This window comes from Puma concolor, chromosome B3 (assembly GCF_028749965.1).
Source record: "Puma concolor isolate L17-30 chromosome B3, mPumCon1.1.hap2, whole genome shotgun sequence".
In the NCBI taxonomy this organism is placed as follows: Eukaryota; Metazoa; Chordata; class Mammalia; order Carnivora; family Felidae; genus Puma; species Puma concolor.
The window spans coordinates 43,264,093-43,284,421 of NC_141672.1; the positions used below are offsets into that span (position 1 = coordinate 43,264,093).

Below are 20,329 nucleotides of genomic sequence, written 5' to 3' on the forward strand. Positions count from 1 at the left end.
GGATTGGCGGCGAAGTGTCCCATGGAAACCGAACCCGGAGCTGCGGCCAGCATTTGCACGGGGGCGGGGCAGGGTCTTTCCAAGGCGCCTGCGCTAAACCGGCTTCTCGGCGCCATTTTGTCTGAGCGGCGGTGGTCGCAGCTCTATCGCATTTTACGTTTCTGGAGAGACGAGAGCCGACTGTGTATCCTGTAGATTCATTTTAGTGCGGCACCTATCCACGGTTCACTCCAGGACAGCACCTAGTGAAGGTCGGAGGAGTCGCGAACCTGTCAACAGGTCGGTTGGAAGCTGTGGCTGTCCGAGTGACTAGGGGATGGCGCAGCTTTAGCGGCACCGGCACCGGAAGTGGACGGGCCGCGCGGCGGCCATGGCAAAGTAAGTTCTCCCTGCGGCGGGGTGGGGAGCAGGGGGCGGGATGAAAGGGGGCGAGGCCTCCTCTCCCGCCGCGCGAGAGAAAGGGGCGGAGGGGACGTGCACGTCTCTTTCTCCTGGCTGATCCTTGGCACCCCTCTCGAGAGATTTTCTGGATTCTCCTCTCCGATCAGTTCTTCCTCCCTTTGGAAGTGCGTTTCGCGAACTTGTCATATTCCCTACCCAAGTGCCAGCTCTGTGGGCGCCTCATTAATTAACACGGGGAAGGCAAGGTGCTTAGACCTAGCTGAGTCGGGAGAGAGGTTTCCGCGTGCTCCTCGCGCGATTAAGCTTTGAGGAAGCTGCAGAAAGCAGCGGGTTGTGGAATCACCAGCTGGCCCAGACCCTGCTACTCTAACCTCAGGCGGCTCTGCCGCTTAGCACAAAGCCTGTGCTACTTTTTAAAAAGGAAACAGTAGTGGTTTTGTAGGGACTGAAAACACTTTAAATGAGAAGACCTCCCCGATAGGACTTTGTTCAGGGCAGCCATTGATTTTGTTCTGTTAGCAGAATCTTTGTGTTCTGTTAAAACACATTTGAAATGGTGGAAATGAAGTATTAATTGGCAAGTTCTAAAGAATGAAATAAGGAAATGTGAAATATCGTCGATAATCCACACTACGTTTATTCAAAATTAATACCTAACTAGATTTTTGCAGTGATCACTGCAGTAATTTTTCTCAAAATTACTTACTAAGAAAATGGAGTGTAGCTGTTTTTGAGTGACCTAGTCATGCTGGTCTAGATAGCTGTTTAAACCTATTTTCGTTAGGGGCGCCTGGGTGGCCCAGTCGGTTAAGCCTCCGACTTTTGATTCCCGCTCAGGTCCTGATCTCACAGTTCCTGAGTTCCAGCCCCACTTGGGCTTTGCGTTGACAGCAGGGAGCCTGCTTGGGATTCTCTCTCACTCACTCTCTCCCTCTCTCTCTGTTCCTCCCCTACTTGTGCTCTCTCTCTCTCCAAATAAATAAAAACAAGCTTTAAAAAAAATTAAACTTAAGTCTTGTAGTACCTTTGTTACTGCTGCATCGGTGGGGATCCATTCTAGAAAATGGCTGTATGATTTAATCATTTATTGTGGATTTTTTTTTTTGGCAGGTGGTCTGAAGAAAACCAAAATCTCTCAGTGACATATCCTAAAGTATTACTGAGGTAAGTTTTAATTTCTGTGAATAATCTTTAGAACGGGGAGACTTAAAATTTTACAGACCACTGTTGTCTGCCAATAAAGCCATAAATACAAAAAGGAAGAATGGTGGTTGAAAGAAGTTTGGTTTGACCAGGGGTTCAAATGAATCTGTAGGGGCGCCTGGGTGGCTCAGTCGGTTAAGCGCCCCACTTCAGCTCTAGTCATGATCTGACGGTCCGTGAGTTTGAGCCCCGCGTTGGGCTCTGTGCCGACAGCTCAGAGCCTGGAGCCTGCTTTGGATTCTGTGTCTCCTCCTCTCTCTCTGCCCCTCCCTTGCTCATGCTCTGTCTCTCTGTGTCTCAAAAATAAATTAAAAAAAAAAAAAAAAAACAGATAAATAAATCTGTATAATTAGCTTCCTGATGTGATACTGTAGAATGAAATCTCAAAATTAGTACATGTTTATGAATTTATTTACCCATTTGTGTAGTTCCCATTTCTGGATTTTTTTGAGTACTTAATATTTTTGTCATAGAATAATATGAACATTTTCATGTTTTTTTTTTTTCCTACTTAAAAATTTGGCACATAGAAAAAATATGTTAGTAGAAGTTTAGAAGTGATTGGTTTTTTTTTCCTTAAGAAAATTATAAAATGATATAATACTGCTGAACTTCCCAGGGAGTAATCATCTATAATTCTACTACCAACTTAAAATTTACTATCTGATCCAAATAATGCATGTCAGTGGGCATTTGGAAATTACTAAAAAGCCTAAAGAAGAAAAGACCAGTCTCTTGTATTTCTTCCACCAAAAGGCAATTATAGTTTATGTTGTAATTCTGTGTGACACAGAGGGGTCTTTATTTTTCATCAGTGTTGTTTTATAAAGTAAAGGTCATTTTAGTCATGGTTATCTTGTCACTCATTTTTTTTTTTATAGAAAAAACTAGGAACATGGGAAATATTTTGCCCATAAAGCACTTTTCATAGTTGCATAGTCCTCTGTAGGATAGATATAATTTATATAATTGGATGGTATTTTAATTTTTCTATAACAGCAGTGATAGAATTGGTATCTTGGTGCATGTTTTAGAAAAGATTTTGTCTGAGAATGGATGTCTGTGGCTAAAATTTTTAGGCATCTAGATCTTTCTTTACATTCCTGGTTATTTGGAATAAATCCCTAGAAATGGGAATAAGCTAAAAGGATTGTGCATTTAAGGCTTTGTACAGCTGCCCATCAGAAAGCTTTGCTTTTACTGTACTTACATTTTTTGTTGTTCTTTTTCCGTTTATTTTTTCCCTCAGTTTTTGTTTTGTTGTGGATTTTTTTTTCGCTTTATTTTTTAAATTTTCTCTCGGGTGTTTTATTCAAGTAGAATTATAATTTTTAAAATAAGTTTAAGAGTTTTTATGGGACCTTACAAGTGATTTTTTTAAAACTAATTTATTTTTCACTCTCAAATAGGTAGGCGTTTGTATAGTGGAACATTTTGCTGCACAGAAGTGACATTTAGAGGATACTAAAAACTACTGTTTTTATGGTATAGTTTATTTTATGTTTCCTCGAAGCCTTCCTTGAAGTTTTCCATCTTTATGGGCATTTTCTGTGTGCTTTTTTACCCTCACAGGAACCTTTATATGTCTCTCATCACATTTGCTGTGCAGTTCTTAGGCTCTTCCCTAGTTTGAGACTCCATTCCCAGAGGGCAGCAACTGAGGTTTTAGTCACTGTTATGTTTCCCTGCTTGATACATGATAGGTGTTCTGTCAGTCTTTTTTATGAACCTGTATGTGCTTTTGTAAAGTATATGAAATAAACCAGCTTAATGTTTTCTTTAACAGTAATACTCTTGTAAGAACTTGTAATGTGCCACAGATGCTGTATTAGCCTTCAAAATTGTTTTAATGATCCAAATACTTGTTTTCATATTGAATTGATTTGTAATTGCTAATACAACATAGATTTAGAGAGCCCAGTAAGAATCTTAAGGGCATTATGATCTCTTAATGGGAGGTGACTGTAGATGAATATTAACTGAAAAGTCACTAGACCATCTCGTAGGTATTAATGAGAAAAATTAATTATGATTGATTTGTTTTTTTGTAACCATTGAGTCCAAACTATTAGAATAATGTTCCTTACAAAAACAAAATCACAAAAATTTTTAATGGTGTTTCTGTGATAGAAAGCTATTTTGAAGGCAGAATGTTTTATTTATTTGGTCAAGGCTTCAAACGAGGCTTTATAATTAGCTTCTTGAGGTAGTATTTTACACTGAAATCCCCAAATTAGAACATTCCTATGGATTTGTTTACCCATTTATGTGGTTCCCATTTCTGGATTTTTAATGATGGAACACTCTGAACATATTCATGATTTTTTTGAGCCCATGTTAAAATAGGTGACAGAGATCTCATCAGTGAAAGTGTTTAGAAGTGAAATTTTTGCTTCATTGTTTTTTAAGATTATTAAATAGACTATGTTCTGAGGATTGTGGCATACTCAAAACTAAAGGAAGTCTTTGTTTTTTAGAATAAACCTCATTTTGTGGGAAAATGAAGGAAGATGTTCCAGTTTTAAAAGACCTGGATCTACTGTTGAAAATTCTGTTTCTGGTATGTAGTTTTACTTGTCTTTTATTTAGTAATTAAGATCAGCAGTTAGTATGTTATATACATATGTTACATATGTGTGTATCTTGAAAAATGATAGAATTTGTTTCACTGTACAGTTTCTATAAATGTCTATGTTGAGAAGTAGAACAGATTGATTGCTGTGTTGAACATACCTGCTTTGCTAATGGTTTTGTTGTTTTTTGGAAAGTTACATAATTTGCTTTTTTGTAACAAAGCTATCTTTGCAATCCCTGTGTGGTCTTTTGCCCTATTGGTAGTCACTGCTGATTTTATGGCCGTGTGGAGGCATAGATTACTGGGTGTTTTCACCCATAATTTAGACTAGAATGAAGGCATATTTTAGGATTGGGGTACACGCTGATCTAGGGATCTGCTTATGTTCCTACATGGCAAGGATCTATGCTAAAGGAGCTTACTATTAATAAAAGAAAGAATATAATTAAACATGTGGAAAGTTAATGGAGTCATTGCAAAAGATTCAATCAGTGCAGGAAAGTTTTTAAAGATTTAAATCATGGCTTACAAGATAATTTATCAAAGTTCAGTATACGGTTGAGATTTAATTGTTTTTTAAAATACAAATTGTTGGGGTGCCTGGGTGGCTCAGTTGGTTAAGTGTCCGACTTCAGCCCAGGTCATGATCTCACGGTTCGTGAGTTCGAGCCCCGCATCGGGCTCTGTGCTGACGACTCGGGAGTCTGGAGCCTGCTTCGGATTCTGTGTGCCCCTCTCTCTCTGCCCCTCCCCTGCTCATGCCCTGTCTCTCTCTGTCTCAAATAATAAAAATATTAAAAATAAAATAAAATACAAATTGTTTTATAATGCAGAATGAAAAGAAATTTGTTTAGTAATCATTGAAGGCTTTTCAGGGTTAGTGAGAGATCATTTGTAAAATTAGAAGAAAGGAAGATCTCGGACTTTCTTAGTGGGTGGAAAATGGTGATTAAGAACATAATTATATAAAGAAAGTTATGTTTGGGGAAGTGAATAAACCATTTCGGAGAGGATGAATGACTAAAGATTACATTGGAAAAATTGCATGAGGTCAGCTTGTCAACATTTCTAGAATTAGCTTCACATCGATTATGTGGGGTGCTTGTCCTCTATACTGGTTTGGGAACCTTGTGAGGGCTTTGAAAGCTGGGATGTGAGCAGAAAATAAAGATTATTTTGTTTTAGTCTCACATTTTAACAAATCACAATGCAACTAAACCCATCTCTTTTAATCCCACTCTGATAACATTGGTTTGTTTTTTTTATTTTTTAAGTTTGTTTAATTTGAGAGAGAGCGTGAAAAGGCAAGTGGGGGAGGGGCAGAGAGAGGAGATGGTGAGAATCCCAAGCAGGCTCTACACCAGCAGCACAGAGCCTGATGGCAGAGCTCAAACTCAGAAACTTTGAGGTCATGACCTGAGCCAAAGTCAGACACTTAACCAAGTGAGCCACCCAGGTGCCCCTAAGATTAGATTTTTTAAATGTCCTTGTCCTTATGCATATTTTTCTTTATTATTAATTTTTACTTTTTTTTTGTTCCTTAACGTTGTAATAAGCATTCAGTGTGACCACACAGTACCCATTATAATTTTGATGTGTGAAAACAATCCATCAAACTGTTTTATCTTCAGCTTAATTTTTGTATTTCTTGACCATTTAGGTTTCAGGTTTTTCAGTATTCTGCATTTATCATCTATGTGCGTACGATATTTTCAGTCTTTTGGACCGTTGTTTCAGGATTGATTGTCACCCTCTCTGTGACATTAGCTACCTGAATTGGGTAGTATATAATTATAATCATTTTTGCTAATTTGATAAGTGCAAAATATGTTGAGCTCTCCTTTTCCTTGTAATATTTTTGTTGTTAACTAGTGAATTAGGACCTTTTTCTGCAATTTCAACTGATTCTTGGTACTAGACAAGTTCTCGCTTTAAGATCTCTGTCCATTTGTGTGAGAGTCTTGATGTTTTATTTCTTTGAGTTTTTTATATAATATTTAGTAGTAATTGGCTGCAGACATTTTTCCTTATAGATTTCTTTTTTAATTGTAGTTATTTTTGTTGAGGGTTTTTGAATAGGCACAGAGGGATATGATGTACACAAAATGTACTATTGGGAAGTCACTTGGAAACAGTGTCCAGTGTGACTGAAGAAATGACACAGGAATTGGAGGTAGGGAGACAAGATATTTTTGCAATACATCTGCATGCATGAAACCAGAGTCAGACGGAGAGAGGGGAAGGAATAAGTGAGCAAGAAATTTGAGGGGAAAAAAGAGTTGACAGTATTTGATCTCTACCTGATTGTAGCAGTAAAGAAGAAAACAAAACACTCAAAATTTTAAAGAACAGGGAATAGTTCATACCATTAACAAGTTTTGTAGGTCAGAAAAAGACACTGATGTGTAAGGAAAATGAAATCAGTTTTAAACATGCTAGTTAGAGCTTGAAATGTCTGGTAAGCATTTATTCTTCTTTTATCAAAGTTCCTCTGAAGCCCTAATTGGGACAAGGCATATGCTGGACCTTACATTGTTTTTTATATTTTGATTTCTAATTCCATTCTTCTATTAGATTTTAGTGGTTTTATCAAGTCTTTCTTTTTTTTAAGTTTGTTTTTGTTTTGAAAGAGAGCATCAGCTTGAGTGGGAGAGAGGTAGAGAGATGGGGAAAGAATCCTAAGCAGGCTCCATGTTATCAGCATGGAGCCTGATGTGGGCCTCAAACTCACGAACTGTGGGATCATGACCTGAGCCAAAATCAAGAGCCAGACACTTAACCCACTGAGCCACCCAGGCGCCCATATCAAGGCTTTCTTATTTCTGATTTTTGAAGTACAACTTGGCTGGCTCAGAAGAGCATTCAACTCTTGATCTTGGGGTGCTGAGTTTGAGCCCCACGTTGGGTATAGAGATTACTTATATAAGTAAGTGAACTTTAAAAAAAAGTACAACTTGAAATGAAAAATTAAAGTGAATTAATAAGTAAAATAAGTGCAGGGAAACCAAATGATTTGCATACTAAAGGAGAAGTTCATTATTGAAAAAAAATAGTTTTAAGGTAGCATCTTACAAAAATACATGTATGCTTTTAAATTTTTTTTAATGTTTATTTATTTTGAGAGAGAGAACCAGGGAGGGGGAAAGAGAATCCCAAGCAGGCTCCACGCTGTCAGCACAGAGCCTGACTTGGGGCTCGATCTCAAACCGTGAGATCATGACCTGAGCCGAAATCAAGAGTCAATTGTTTACCCAACTGAGCCATCCCAGTGTCCATTAAATTGTTCAAATATATGGGGTGAAATATTTTTCCCTCCTCTTTCCCAGTGGACTAAATTTTGTGTGTTTTCTTTTAACTTTAACAAAATACAGAGAAGTAACAGATGTGTGTGGAACATGAATGTTTAGCCAAGATTCTTTAAATATCTAAAATCTAAGTAAAGATGTTAATTGTCTTGTTTTCGGAAACCACTTTTATTTCAACAGATGAAATTAAAGTGCTCAGTGTAAGGAAGGGCTTTAACAATGAGAAATGTCAAAACATGTAATAGGCTAATTTTTGAGTGTTCTTCAAGAGAAAGAGCTTACTTTTATCAGTTAATCTCCCTTGGTGTCTCTGCCCTTTTTTTCTTAGGGTTTTAAAAAATGTTTTCTGCTACTTACCAAGGAAAAATTATTATTTTGTCTTAGAAAAAACAGGCTTTTTAAAGGATAGTTCTGTATCAATCACAGTACTCAATTTTTTCCCTCTTTGTTTCTGATTAGCCTTTTTAATCAGTTTTTATAAAACTTAATCCATTTGGGATAATATATGAGGTTATGAAATTTGAGCCACTTCATTATATATATCAGGACTCTCCTTAGGGTACCTGGGTGGCTTAGTTAGTCAAGCATCAGACTCTTGATTTTGGCTCCCGTCATGATCTCACAATTCGTGTCGGGCTTCACGCTAAGAGCAGGGAGCCTGCTTGGGGTTCTCTCTCTGTCCCTCCCCCACCCCCGCTTAATAAAAATAAACTTAAAAAAAAAAAAGCTGTCTTTGATCTCATTTAAATAATTAGGTATTTAAAACTCTTCCCATCATATTGTTAGCTTTGAGTTACAAGACATAATCTGTTTACAAATTGAGGAAAAAGTAATACATTTAGAAACATTTGTGCATAAGTTTTCAGCATTTTTAATTTGTAACAAATACGTGGTTTTGTGTATGTTTTCATTGCTTTTTATTAATCCCTTACCTTTGGTACCTTTTATTTTTCAAAATAAGTGATTGGAGCTACCTGCATGGGATTTAGGCCTTCACCATGTCCCCATTAGAACCATAGCTTTTAAAAGTAGTTTAGGGAGGGGTGCCTGGGTGGCTCAATTGGTTAAGCATCTGACTTCAGCTGGGGTCATTATCTTGTGGTTGGTGAGTTTGAGCCCCGCGTTGGGCTCTGTGCTAACAGTTCAGAGCCTGGAGCCTGCTTCTGATTTTGTGTGTCTCTCTCTCTCTCTCTCTCTCTCTCTCTCTCTCTCTCTCTCTCACTGCCCCTCCCCCACTCATGCTCTGTCTCTCAAAAATGAATAAATGTTTAAAAAAAAAATTTAAAAAGTAGTTTAAGGATAGCAAAGAAGATACTTGCAGCATTAGAATGTGTAGCTGTGGCCAGGCTTTTTGTGAGATGGGTGGTTTAGAGCACATTTCTTAATTTCTCTGCCTCATCTGTAAAATGGGGAGGATATGAGTAGAACTGCCCTGACAGTTTAGTATTAAATGAGTTAGTACATGTAAAGTGCTAGAATAATGCCAAGTGTTTAGGAAACATTCAGATATTAGGTGGTGTTAGTGTGTATAATGCTGTTACGTAGGGTCTGTCATTCTAGCAGCTTTTAAAACAATACATTATATTTCCACATACAAATAAAGCATGTAGACTCTTTGCCTCCCATTCTAGACCTTACTGAATGTCATATCAGTCTGTCTCTAAACTAATTTGCTGCAGTCACACTAAATCTGTCACGGCTCCCCTATACAAACTCTGTGTTTTCCGTGTTGTTTTTATTCATACTTTCCCCACAATCTAGAATGTTCCCCAGTCAACACTAATTTTTTTTTTTTTTTTTTTTTAGAGAGCAAGCACATGTGGGAGAGAGAATCCCAAGCAAGCCCCACGCTCAGCATGGAGCCCGACCCAGGGCTCAATCCCACAACCCTAGGATCATAACCTGAGCCCATAATCAAGAGTCAGATGCTCAACTAATTGAGCCACCCGTGCACTCTGCAAATGCTACTTTTTGAGTGAAATTTTCCATGATCCCTCTTTAGGTAATTTGTCCCTATGAATTTCATATATTTTCTCTTAACATGATTCCTGTCACTTTCTATATTACATTTTAGTTTCTTATTCACTCATATGTTCTTCACTAAGTTAGGACAATACCTTATCCATCTTTGTAAGTTTAGAACCTGTCATAAGTGTTGGCACTTAGGAGGCACTCATTTGTGGAGTGGAAGTTTGTAAAATATATAGCAAGCTTAGAGGTGATATTTAATGAATGAATGCATGCCAGTAAAAATGTGCTTTGTCAGTGTTTGTACACTAGGAGCCTCTTGCCTGATCAGTTACTTAAAATGAGATCGCTTGAGGTTTTAGGAATTGAGTCTGATTCAATGTAGGGAGCAGAGCACTATGGGGATTATCCACAGGTGAAGAATTTTCATTGGAATGTTTTCATGCCATTTTTAAAAGTATATCTAATTAGCCACCAGAGGGACTGGGGGTGGTGTTGCTGTTGTTGTTGTTATTGTTTTCATGGATGTACCCACCCACCAAACTTCCTTATCACCAGTGGTCCAAATTTATTAAAAGTTTGGCCAGGACTAACGGTACATCTGCTGCCAATAATATAATATACAAACCACCTGGCTCAGTCAGTAATCTCACTTTACAAATACATTTTTTCTTATCACCATTATGCCTCTAGGCATGAAAGTAGAAGTAGTCGGAGAATAGAAGCTGGCGAGATGTTTCTGAGGACACTGATCTTTGGTTACTATAATGTTGATAGGGTCTGGCCTCTAGCTCTAGAAGAAATGGGACTGGTGGAAATGAGTTAAGATATCAGGCTGATATTAGGCATTCATGAAGCTAAAGTGGCAATTATGTTACTCTTAGCTCAAAAATTCTCAGAATTTCTACAGTAGTTCAGTGGGATGTTGGATTGAATACGCATCTTAATATAGGAACACTGGATTTGAAAACCGTATGTTCTCTGTTCTTTTTTTTTTTTTAATTTTTTTTTTTCAACATTTATTTATTTTTGGGACAGAGAGAGACAGAGCATGAACGGGGGAGGGGCAGAGAGAGAGGGAGACACAGAATCGGAAACAGGCTCCAGGCTCTGAGCCATCAGCCCAGAGCCTGACGCGGGGCTCGAACTCACGGACCGCGAGATCGTGACCTGGCTGAAGTCGGACGCTCAACCGACTGCGCCACCCAGGCGCCCCTCTCTGTTCTAATCATAAGCATGTTCTCATTGGCTGTGATCTGGGATACATTACTCTGCTTGAGTGTCTGCTGTTAGAGATAAAGGGCACGGGCCTAGATACTTACAGCTCTTAATGTACTTAAATCCAGCACCATATTTTTCAAATAAGAATTCCTGAGCACACTTCTAATATCTGTGTCTGAAAGGTTAACTGATTGATATTTAACAACCCCTGAGAATCTGAATCATTGAGGCATTGACTCAATAATTTTAGCACTTAACAAAGTTCCTGCTATTCCTATCTCATAGGATCAAATTCTGACAGAAGCTTTAATGTCCTACCTACCTCACTCTTGTAGTTAATAGGCATTCTCATTATTTTCATTGTTTGGCAAAACAGATATTTGAAATAATAGTTAAGGAAGATCACTAATTAATGTCATTATAGTGAAGTTTCTGTTTTGTGTATGTATGTGTACTGCCCACACACAAAACAAAGTACAGCATACTCCAATATTTTCTCCTGTATGTTTTTTTTAAGTCTGTTAGGACTGACAAAATTGATTTCCTGACTTACTGTGGATCTCAACCTGCTTTTTGGGTGGCAAGAATGGACTAGATAATAATCCCTTACGTCCCGTGTTAAGCATTCACTAGGCACTTCGATACAATGTTGTACTCCTAATTGTGATAGCTTAAAAGTTAAGATACAAATTGTTACCTGGAAATGCTTCTGGTTTCAACAGCAGCGGGATTGGGGTAGGGTGGGGAGCAGCTGAAAGATACCGTGTCATGGGGTATGGGAGCAAGGGGGAGTTTTCATTTTCTTTTCGTTGGTTTATAGTATGTTTGGTAGTGTGTTTTTGAGTCTGCTGATATTAATGGCCCACTTAGGGACTTATATTTATTTGTATATAGGGATACCTTGAATCCTCTGGAAACATAAAAATCTCTTCCCCAAGTTGGTTCCTTCAAACAAAACAAGCTGTTTTTTTGTTTTTGTTTTTATTTTTTGCTTTTAGTATTTGTTTGTTCAGTTTATGTGCAGTCATAAAACTGCCTGCAGTGTTTGTATAATTTTGGTGACTTAGATCGTGGTACACAAGACAGGGAGGGGATTTTTATATGAGAGAACATAACAAAAATAAAAGCCATCTTCCCATTTCTTATTCGTTTATGTACTATGTGATACTGTCCTTAAGACCTTTAAATTGCTGAGGGAACCTTGGTAACCAAGGTAAATTTTGTCTGTTTTCCTCTCAGATGTGAAGTTCTGCATTTTATTACACAGTCACGAAAAACTAGTCTGTTACAGTAAGTACGTAAACCACAGAACTTGCTCCTTCCTATATGCTGCCAAGTACTTCCTGTTTTGTCAGATTTCCATTTAGGGAAAAGAATGGATTTAAAGTAGCCGCGCCTGAGTTTTGTTTAAAGCGTCTCTCCTGAATTTCATTTTGGAGGCTGTCCAAGTATCTAGATGGGGGGTGGGGGGGTGGCACATCATGTCTACAATGAAGTCATATGTCAGAAAGCTTCATTTGGCTTCATATCCTGAAACAGGGCTGCCAGGAAGGAAAAGAAACTTTTTGTTGTCAGAAATAATTAGTGCATGACTTGCCAACATTGTGGCTTGCCTTTAGGCTTTCCATGTCAAATGTGTGTCAGGTACTGAATGAATCATTATATTGCCTGTGAAGGAAGAATCTATGTTCATTTCTAGTAGACTTTTTCCTCTAGAAACACATAAAAACTTCCATTCAGCCACACATTTAATCCTTTTTCCATAGGGACAGGTTAAAGGTCAAGTGGTGATTCAAATAGAAATTGGCTACATTGTGAATATTGACTATCTTTCAGGGAAGAGTTAACAATTCTTTTGCAACTAAAATGGTAAATAGAACATTTAGCTATACATTATAAATTATCTTTTTTTATCTTATGAAATGAACTTTTAATTAGGTGTTAATAGAATGTGTTAGTGGAACATATTTTCAATGTAAACCTGAATCCCTTCCTATTGATGGTAAGGGAATCTTGTATTAAGTTTCTTTTGCAGTGGTGGGACCAAGTTCTATGAAATTTCTCTGACCAAATTAACCTGACCTGCCTTAAGTCAGAGCTGTTTCTCTTCGTTGATCCGTCAGTAAAATATGAAAGATGCTGTTTAATCCTTGAGCACTTATGCTTTGTGTCCACCCTCATATTGGAAATGTTCAGAAAACTGATGCTGAATCGTAAGATATTCAATACCATCTACTATAAGGTTTCTACCAGAAACTTCCCTTTTCATCATCTAGATACATATTCCTATTTCTGATACTTGTATTTCTTTAAAAATCCAGTGAAAGAAAAGTTTCATCAGTAACTGTCAGTCCCTATAGCTTCATCCTCCACTTTGCTCTGTAACAGAAATCTCCTCTCTTGAAACCCTTTAACTGTTTCGGTTAGTTCTTCTTTTACTAACCTGTGTCTAAATCAGTGATTCTCAAATTTTAGTGTATGCATAAGCATCACACCAGATACTTGTTCAAAATACAAATCCTGGGCCTCACTTCAGACCTCGTGAATTCAAATCTATGGAGAATTCTTAGGCATGTGTTCTTTGAACCAGATGGAGAAACTGTTATCTACTCCATGCATTCCCACTGTCATCTAGATTATGTTCCTCATAATCTTATATTGGTTAGCCTTTTTACTTTGTTTCGGTTAGTGGCATCTCAGAAGTTTTTTTCTGGTAACTATTGCCATCTGTAGTTCTTCTCCTAAATTCACCGATTGGAGAGTTCATCTACCAGATCTCCAGGAAGCTGCCCCAGATTCTCTTTCTTGTTTGTCAGAATTTATCTTCTTCCCCCTTCCCAAAGCACACATTTGTAGTTCAGTGGATACATACAGTATATGTTACTCGTACTAAAACATGCATACATATTCTGATACAATTATCCCTGCTTTTTAAAAGTCTGTATCATACCACATCTCTTTTAACAAAAGACCTACATTAGTACTCATTTTTGCTACCAAAAGCCAGAAAAGACTAATACAGTTTATTTTCAGGGGCACCTGCATGGCTCAGTCACTTAAATGATCTCATGTTTCAGGGATTCAAGCCCCACGTTGGGCTCTGTGCTGACAGTTCAGAGCCTGGATCCTGCCTCAGGTTCTGTCTACCTCTCTCTCTGCCCTTCCCCTACTCAGGCTCTATCTCTCTCTAAAAAATAAACATTAAAAAAATTTTAAAAAGAAAGGTTATTTTCAGGGTTTGGGAATGCTCAAAAATTTTTCAATGTAAATTAATGGTAATTACTTCACTTTATGCCATTTTGGCTTATGAAAGGTTTTGTAGGAACCCTCTACTTCATACTTTTCTATATGGCAGGGGAAACTTGTACCTTGCTAATGATTTTTAAATGTGTTTTTCTTACCAGGAAAGGAATTATATCTTATTTTTAAACATTTTATATATAATCTTTCCTGGCAGTCTGATACACTTCAGGCCTCCAAATGATTGCTTGTTGCCGTCTAGTTGCTGCTCACCCAGACCAGTCTATCTACTAAAGGTGATGAGTTATCCTCTTTATACTTACAATTCTTGTATACCATTTCCCTTTCTCTAAATTATCTGTATTTTCTTGGTGCTATTTTAAGAATAATTCTCTCTTCATACATTGGTTTTAAAGCCTTGTTGGGTTTTTGTGGTTAAAAAGTTTTTAATAGTTCCCTTTCCCATATCAGTTGTATAGTTGAACTCCTTTATTTTTAAATGAATTTTCCTAAAATGCTATTTTGTTTCCACATAGTAAAAATTAAAAGTTCAAATCATAAACTTCAAACACAAACTCAAGCTGTATAAGGACCCTTTACTCTTCAACAGCCTTTATGCATTAACTACAGTACACCAGCGTTTACTTTTTAAGAGTTGGTGTTTAGGAGTAGAGATACATATAAGTAAGGTAGTTCCCTGTTAAAGGGGTGGGATAGTTTAAGAAGGAATATTAGGGGGGTTTTTTGTAGTATGAATTGTCTGTTTAAACCTTTTGTCCATTTTTAAAAACTGGGTGGTTTTCTTAATTGTTGAATTTTTAGAGTTCTTTATACATTCTGAATACACATCCACTGTCAGATGTGTGATTTGTAAATATTTTCCCCTTAAGAGTTTGTTTATTCATTCTCTTGGTGTTTTTAGGAGAGCAGCTTTTAATTTTGGTGAAATTGAGTTTGTCGGTTTTCATTTATACATCATTTGGTATGGTATCTAAGTAAGAATTTTTTTTTAAACCATTCTCAGAGTTCTTCTGTTTTCTTCTTAGAAAGTTTTAGTTGAGGTACATTTTGGCATATGGTCACCTTGACTTACACATTTGGTATAAGGTATGACTTGTTTTCTGGTGTTTTTGCATATAGATGTCCAGTTATTCCAGCACCATGTGTGGAAAAGCGCTGTCCTTCTCCACTGACTTCCCTTTTCCCTTTTGTCAATTGACCATATTTGTCAGTCTCTTTTAAGACTCCATTCTATTCCATTAATAATGTTTATTACATGAACTTTATATTATAGTAAGTCTTCAGATCAGGTGGTGTTGGCCTTGTCTTCTTATTCAAAATTACTTTGGCTATTCTAATTCCTTTTCCTATATAAATTTTACAAACCACTTGATTTCCTGCCATCCCCCAAAAAAGGCCTTTGGCAAATTTGATTGGGTTTTACATTGAATCTATAAATCAGGTTAGGGAGAATTGACAGTGCTGAGCCTTCTGATCAGTTTATGTAGTTCATTGTCAATGTCACCATTTTATAATTTTCAACATAAAATCTTATACAAATTAAAGTTTATACCTAAGTAAGTATTCCTGGTTTTGATGCCATTGTAAATGGTACATAATCCTTATTTTATAGATGAGGAAATTAAGTAAGTTGCCCGAGGTGACACAGTTATTAAGTGACAAAAGCCAGTTTCAAACCTACATTGGCTTATCAGCTGCTGTCCTGGTTTTAATTACAATGTTAATTTTTTACTCTGAAGCTCTTGTGATTAGTGGTAGCTGAGAGGAAGCTCTTATTTCTTTTATCAAGAAAAATCCTGTCATCATAGTGCTTCTATATTAAAAAAAAAAAAAAATCCCAGGGAGTTTATATATTTTCTGAGTTTGGGTTTTCCAGATCTTTCCAAATCATAAACCATGCTCATCTTAGTTTTAGAAACCCCTGATGGATACAGTTTTGATCCAGTGTTTTTAAGTAGTATGCATATCCTGCAGTTAACTATTATAAATTATTTCAATTTTTAAATATGTACCTGTAGATCAGATTAAATGAGACCAAAGAAGTGAAGGCATTTGATTCTTAGTAGATGTTCAATAAATGCTAGTTAAATCTAAACAGGTAGGGGCGCCTGGGTGGCGCAGTCGGTTAAGCGTCCGACTTCAGCCAGGTCACGATCTCGCGCTCCGTGAGTTCGAGCCCCGCGTCAGGCTCTGGGCTGATGGCTCAGAGCCTGGAGCCTGTTTCCGATTCTGTGTCTCCCTCTCTCTGTGCCCCTCCCCCGTTCATGCTCTGTCTCTCTCTGTCCCAAAAATAAAAATAAACGTTGAAAAAAAAAATTAAAAAAAAAAAAAAAATCTAAACAGGTAATTTTTGAAGTACCCATTATTTCTAACGTCATCTGATGTAATGTTATGCAGAAAAATTTGGCGTTGAAGGTAAACTTTAAATAACCCTGTACTTTCCATAGGGATACACAACTACAATCTTTTAATAAAAGTAATTCAAATGCTCAAAAAAAAAAAAAAAAGTACCTTTAGCATTTGAATGCCTACTGTGTTGCTGCTCACACTCAGTGGATACAAAGACAGGATTTCTTGAACACCTCTCCCATGGGCTGGGATGGTGGGGAGGTACACTTAATTTATTAAAGTGAACACCTTAATAGATGCACACACAATATCAGTGGTAGAACAAAAGCTTTACTTGGTGGGGGTTAAGAGTAGCTGCACTCATACACATTTCAGTTTTGGAATTCTTTTTTTAAAAAGAAAATAGTTGGACCACTTTTATGGGACACATATAACAGGGCCAAGAGGGAGAAATCTGACAATCACTTTAGAAGGCTTTCTTTGACAGGTGGTGGAAGTCCTTAGGAAAACCACTATTAAATAGCCTAAGCATGGCAAATACAATGTAGGACATGACAGAGTGCAGGAATGCAAAATAAAATAGGTCTGGGTTCCATTTCCAAAAATAAGGAATTCAAAATTTAGAGAATATCTGAGTGTTCTACATAAGACTTGATTTTTTAATTAAAGGGTATTTAATCTTACTGTATTAAATTGTCTTGTACTTACAGTGCAACAGCTGATGATATTCACATTTCCTAAAACTTTCTATTTAAATCCAAGTTAGTTAACATGTAATGTAATAATGGTTTCAGGAGTATATTTAGTGAATGATCAACTTACATATAATCCAGTGCTTATCCCAACAAGTGCCCTCCTTAATGCCCAGCACCCCTCCGGCAAAGCTGTTTGTTCTCTGTATTTAAGGGTCTCTTAAGGTTTGTCTCCCTGTTTTTGTCTTATTTGTTTTCTTCCCTTCCCCTATGTTCATCTGTTGTGTTTCTTAAATTCATGTATTTCTCTTTCTCTGACTTATTTCTCTTAGCATAATACATTCTAGTTCCGTCCACATTGTTGCAAATGGCAAGATTTCATTTTTTGATCATGGAGGAATATTCCATTTTGTGTGTGTGTGTGTGTGTGTGTGTTTACACACACACACACACTGTGCGTACACACACATACCCCACATCTTCTTTATCCAATCATCAGTCTGTATGGCCATTTGGGTTCTTTCCATAATTTGGCTATTGTTGATAGTGCTGCTGTAAATATAAACATTAGGGGGGCGCCTGGGTGGCGCAGTCGGTTAGGCGTCCGACTTCAGCCAGGTCACGATCTCGCGGTCTGTGGGTTCGAGCCCCGCGTCAGGCTCTGGGCTGATGGCTCAGAGCCTGGAGCCTGTTTCCGATTCTGTGTCTCCCTCTCTCTCTGACCCTCCCCCGTTCATGCTCTGTCTCTCTCTGTTCCAAAAATAAAAAGAAAGGGTGAAAAAAAAAATTAAAAAAAAAAAAAAAAAAAAAATATAAACATTAGGGTGCATGTGCCCAAGATTTGATTTTCATTTGTGGATTTTCTCTAGTTTCTTTTTTTTTTTCAACGTTTATTTTTTATTTATTTTTGGGACAGAGAGAGACAGAGCATGAACGGGGGAGGGGCAGAGAGAGGGGGAGACACAGAATCAGAAACAGGCTCCAGGCTCTGAGCCATCAGCCCAGAGCCTGACGCGGGGCTCGAACTCACGGACCGCGAGATCGTGACCTGGCTGAAGTCGGACGCTTAACCGACTGCGCCACCCAGGCGCCCCTTTCTCTAGTTTCTTATTAGCATTTGGGTAAGTGGGTGTTTTTACAAAATGAGAAAAAAAAAACATTAATTTGTAATCTTAATTTGAAGAGTAAAACATACTGGGGCACCTGGGTAGCTCAGTCAGTTGAGCGTCTGACTTTGGCTCAGGTCATGATCTCACAGTTTGTGAGTCCAGTTTGTGAGCTCCAGCCCCGCATCAGGCTCTGTGCTGACAGCTCAGAGCCTGGAGCCTGCTTCGCATTCTGTGTCTCCCTCTCTCTCTGCTCCTCCCCTGCTCACATGCTGTCTCTCTCTCAAAAATAAATAGATTTAAAAAAAAAATTTTTTTTAATAAAAAAGAAAGGAAAACATATGACCTACAACTGATCTTTCTCTTTTATTTTTCAGGTCCCTTTATGAATGATGGAAATAGAAGCAAATGGATAGTCTTAATCAGATAAGTGCTTTAATAGTCTAAATATATTTTTTGTAATCCCTAAACTAAAACTTGATTCTTTAAAACATTTTTGATTTCTCTTTTCAGGTGCCCATATCAAGAGAGTTTACAGTAAATAAGGTACTGGATCTTCTCTGAAAATAAATTTATAATTGGGGCGCCTGGGTGGCGCAGTCGGTTAAGCGTCCGACTTCAACCAGGTCACGATCTCGCGGTCCGTGAGTTCGAGCCCTGCGTCGGGCTCTGGGCTGATGGCTCAGAGCCTGGAGCCTGTTTCCGATTCTGTGTCTCCCTCTCTCTCTGCCCCTACCCCGTTCATGCTCTGTCTTTCTCTGTCCCAAAAATAAATAAACGTTGAAAAAAAAAAAAATTAAAAAAAAAAGAAAATAAATTTATAATCTTATCAAAGTAAAATGTACCAGCTTTTTCCCCCCACAAAGGCTAATCAATATTTCAATGGTGCAATTACAGAGTGCCTCCCACAGTTGAACCTAGATTATTAATTTTACATATACTATGTATGAAAGTCAACGGTCTCATAGCTGAAATAGGTATATCTGTTTATACAGTTTTCCAGTTATGTATGTTACAGTATCTATAGTTTTTAGGTGGCTTCTCTCTTCAGAGTTAGAAATTTCTTTAGAACCAGTGTCCATTCTTTTAAAGGGCTTTTTTTTAGCTATACTGATGTGAATTTTTTGTTTCAAGGAAGCTCTCTATGCCCATCATGGGGCTTGAACTCCCCACCACCCCTGAGATCCACAGTCACATGCTCTACCACCTGACCCCAGGTGCCCCTATACTGATGTGAATTCACAGCACAATAGAATAAAATGTAGCAGGTAGTTTTATTTTATATAAAAGCTGTGGTAATGATAAATAATCTTGACTTGTTTGTATAGTAGTTAGCTACTCATGTCTAATGATTTGCTATTTGAACTACAGAGATGTTCAAAGTCCAGCAGTATCCTGCTGCTAAACTCCAATGAGTACATGACCTTCTTAGGAAAGCATGACAGTTGAGAGTGATACTGGCATGAACCCAGTAAAGGGTGTGTAGACTTGGCATACTTGGCCTGAGTTACAAACTGTTTCTTCCTGCTTTGAGTACTGTTCAGGTTATGACAGTGGTTCTTACAGGCCTCAATACCGATTGTAGTCTAACTTCTTATTTAGCATAAATCTGGGTACTTTAGTTGAACTTTACAGATCAAGAAATTTTTGAAGTGACAGAATAGGGACTTTGTGGCTCCTTAAACCCACTCCTCACTGCAATAAAAGGGAAAAAAAATTCACTTTTGAGCCTAAAACCTTTCTTATGTGTCACACTTCAAGGTTAACAGTGGCTGCTGGCCAACCATCATTTTACTAAATGTAAAACAGAGTAGCGGCATCAAATAATACCTACCGAGTTGGTAGGGACTTACTTCACAAAAGCCCAGCGATAAATGATCTTTAGATTCTAGGCGAGTGATGAAATGGAACTCTGAAGGAATGATTCCCAAGTTTCTTTTTGTAGTATTTTCACTTAAGGAATTTTTTTCAGTAAACCTAAACCAACATTTTAATGCCAAGTAAGTAAATATGTACTCGGTTACTCCCACCAATTTTGTTACACAGGTATCAAACTTCAGTCGTTACAAGACAAAAATTTAATGAAAACTGGTCAGTGGATATATAATAATCCACAGGGCTAAAGAGTTACACGGGACTGTATTAGAAATTTAAAATAGATGCTGAAGCACATGTTACATATTATCATCATCTGATTCATCTTCTTCCTTCAGTGATTCCTGTTAAGAGAAAGATAGTGCTTAAAAT

The 20,329-nt window shown here is 37.7% G+C and overlaps 1 protein-coding gene and 1 long non-coding RNA gene across 6 annotated transcripts in view; one reads left to right on the forward strand and one right to left on the reverse strand.

Annotated features, from left to right (window-relative positions):
- The window catches only part of LOC112855105 (uncharacterized), a 24,741-nt gene continuing 4,412 nt past the window's right edge, over positions 1 to 20,329 (forward strand). For 3 of the 5 annotated variants that reach the window (XR_015252343.1, XR_015252342.1, XR_015252344.1), the window contains exons 1-5: positions 20 to 378; positions 1,513 to 1,566; positions 4,083 to 4,165; positions 9,292 to 9,487; positions 18,460 to 18,628. This is a non-coding gene — a long non-coding RNA (uncharacterized LOC112855105). Of the gene's footprint in view, positions 379 to 1,512; positions 1,567 to 4,082; positions 4,166 to 9,291; positions 9,488 to 14,131; positions 14,211 to 18,459; positions 18,810 to 20,329 lie in introns of those variants that run through there. The other 2 variants (XR_015252345.1, XR_003223024.2) reach the window with 2 other exon arrangements.
- The window catches only part of PSMA3 (proteasome 20S subunit alpha 3), a 20,913-nt gene continuing 20,729 nt past the window's right edge, over positions 20,146 to 20,329 (reverse strand). Inside the window, exon 11 of the mRNA XM_025918652.2 lies at positions 20,146 to 20,301. Within this exon, the coding sequence (XP_025774437.2) occupies positions 20,257 to 20,301 (45 nt within the window). The 3' untranslated portion in view covers positions 20,146 to 20,256. The remainder of the gene's footprint in view (positions 20,302 to 20,329) is intronic.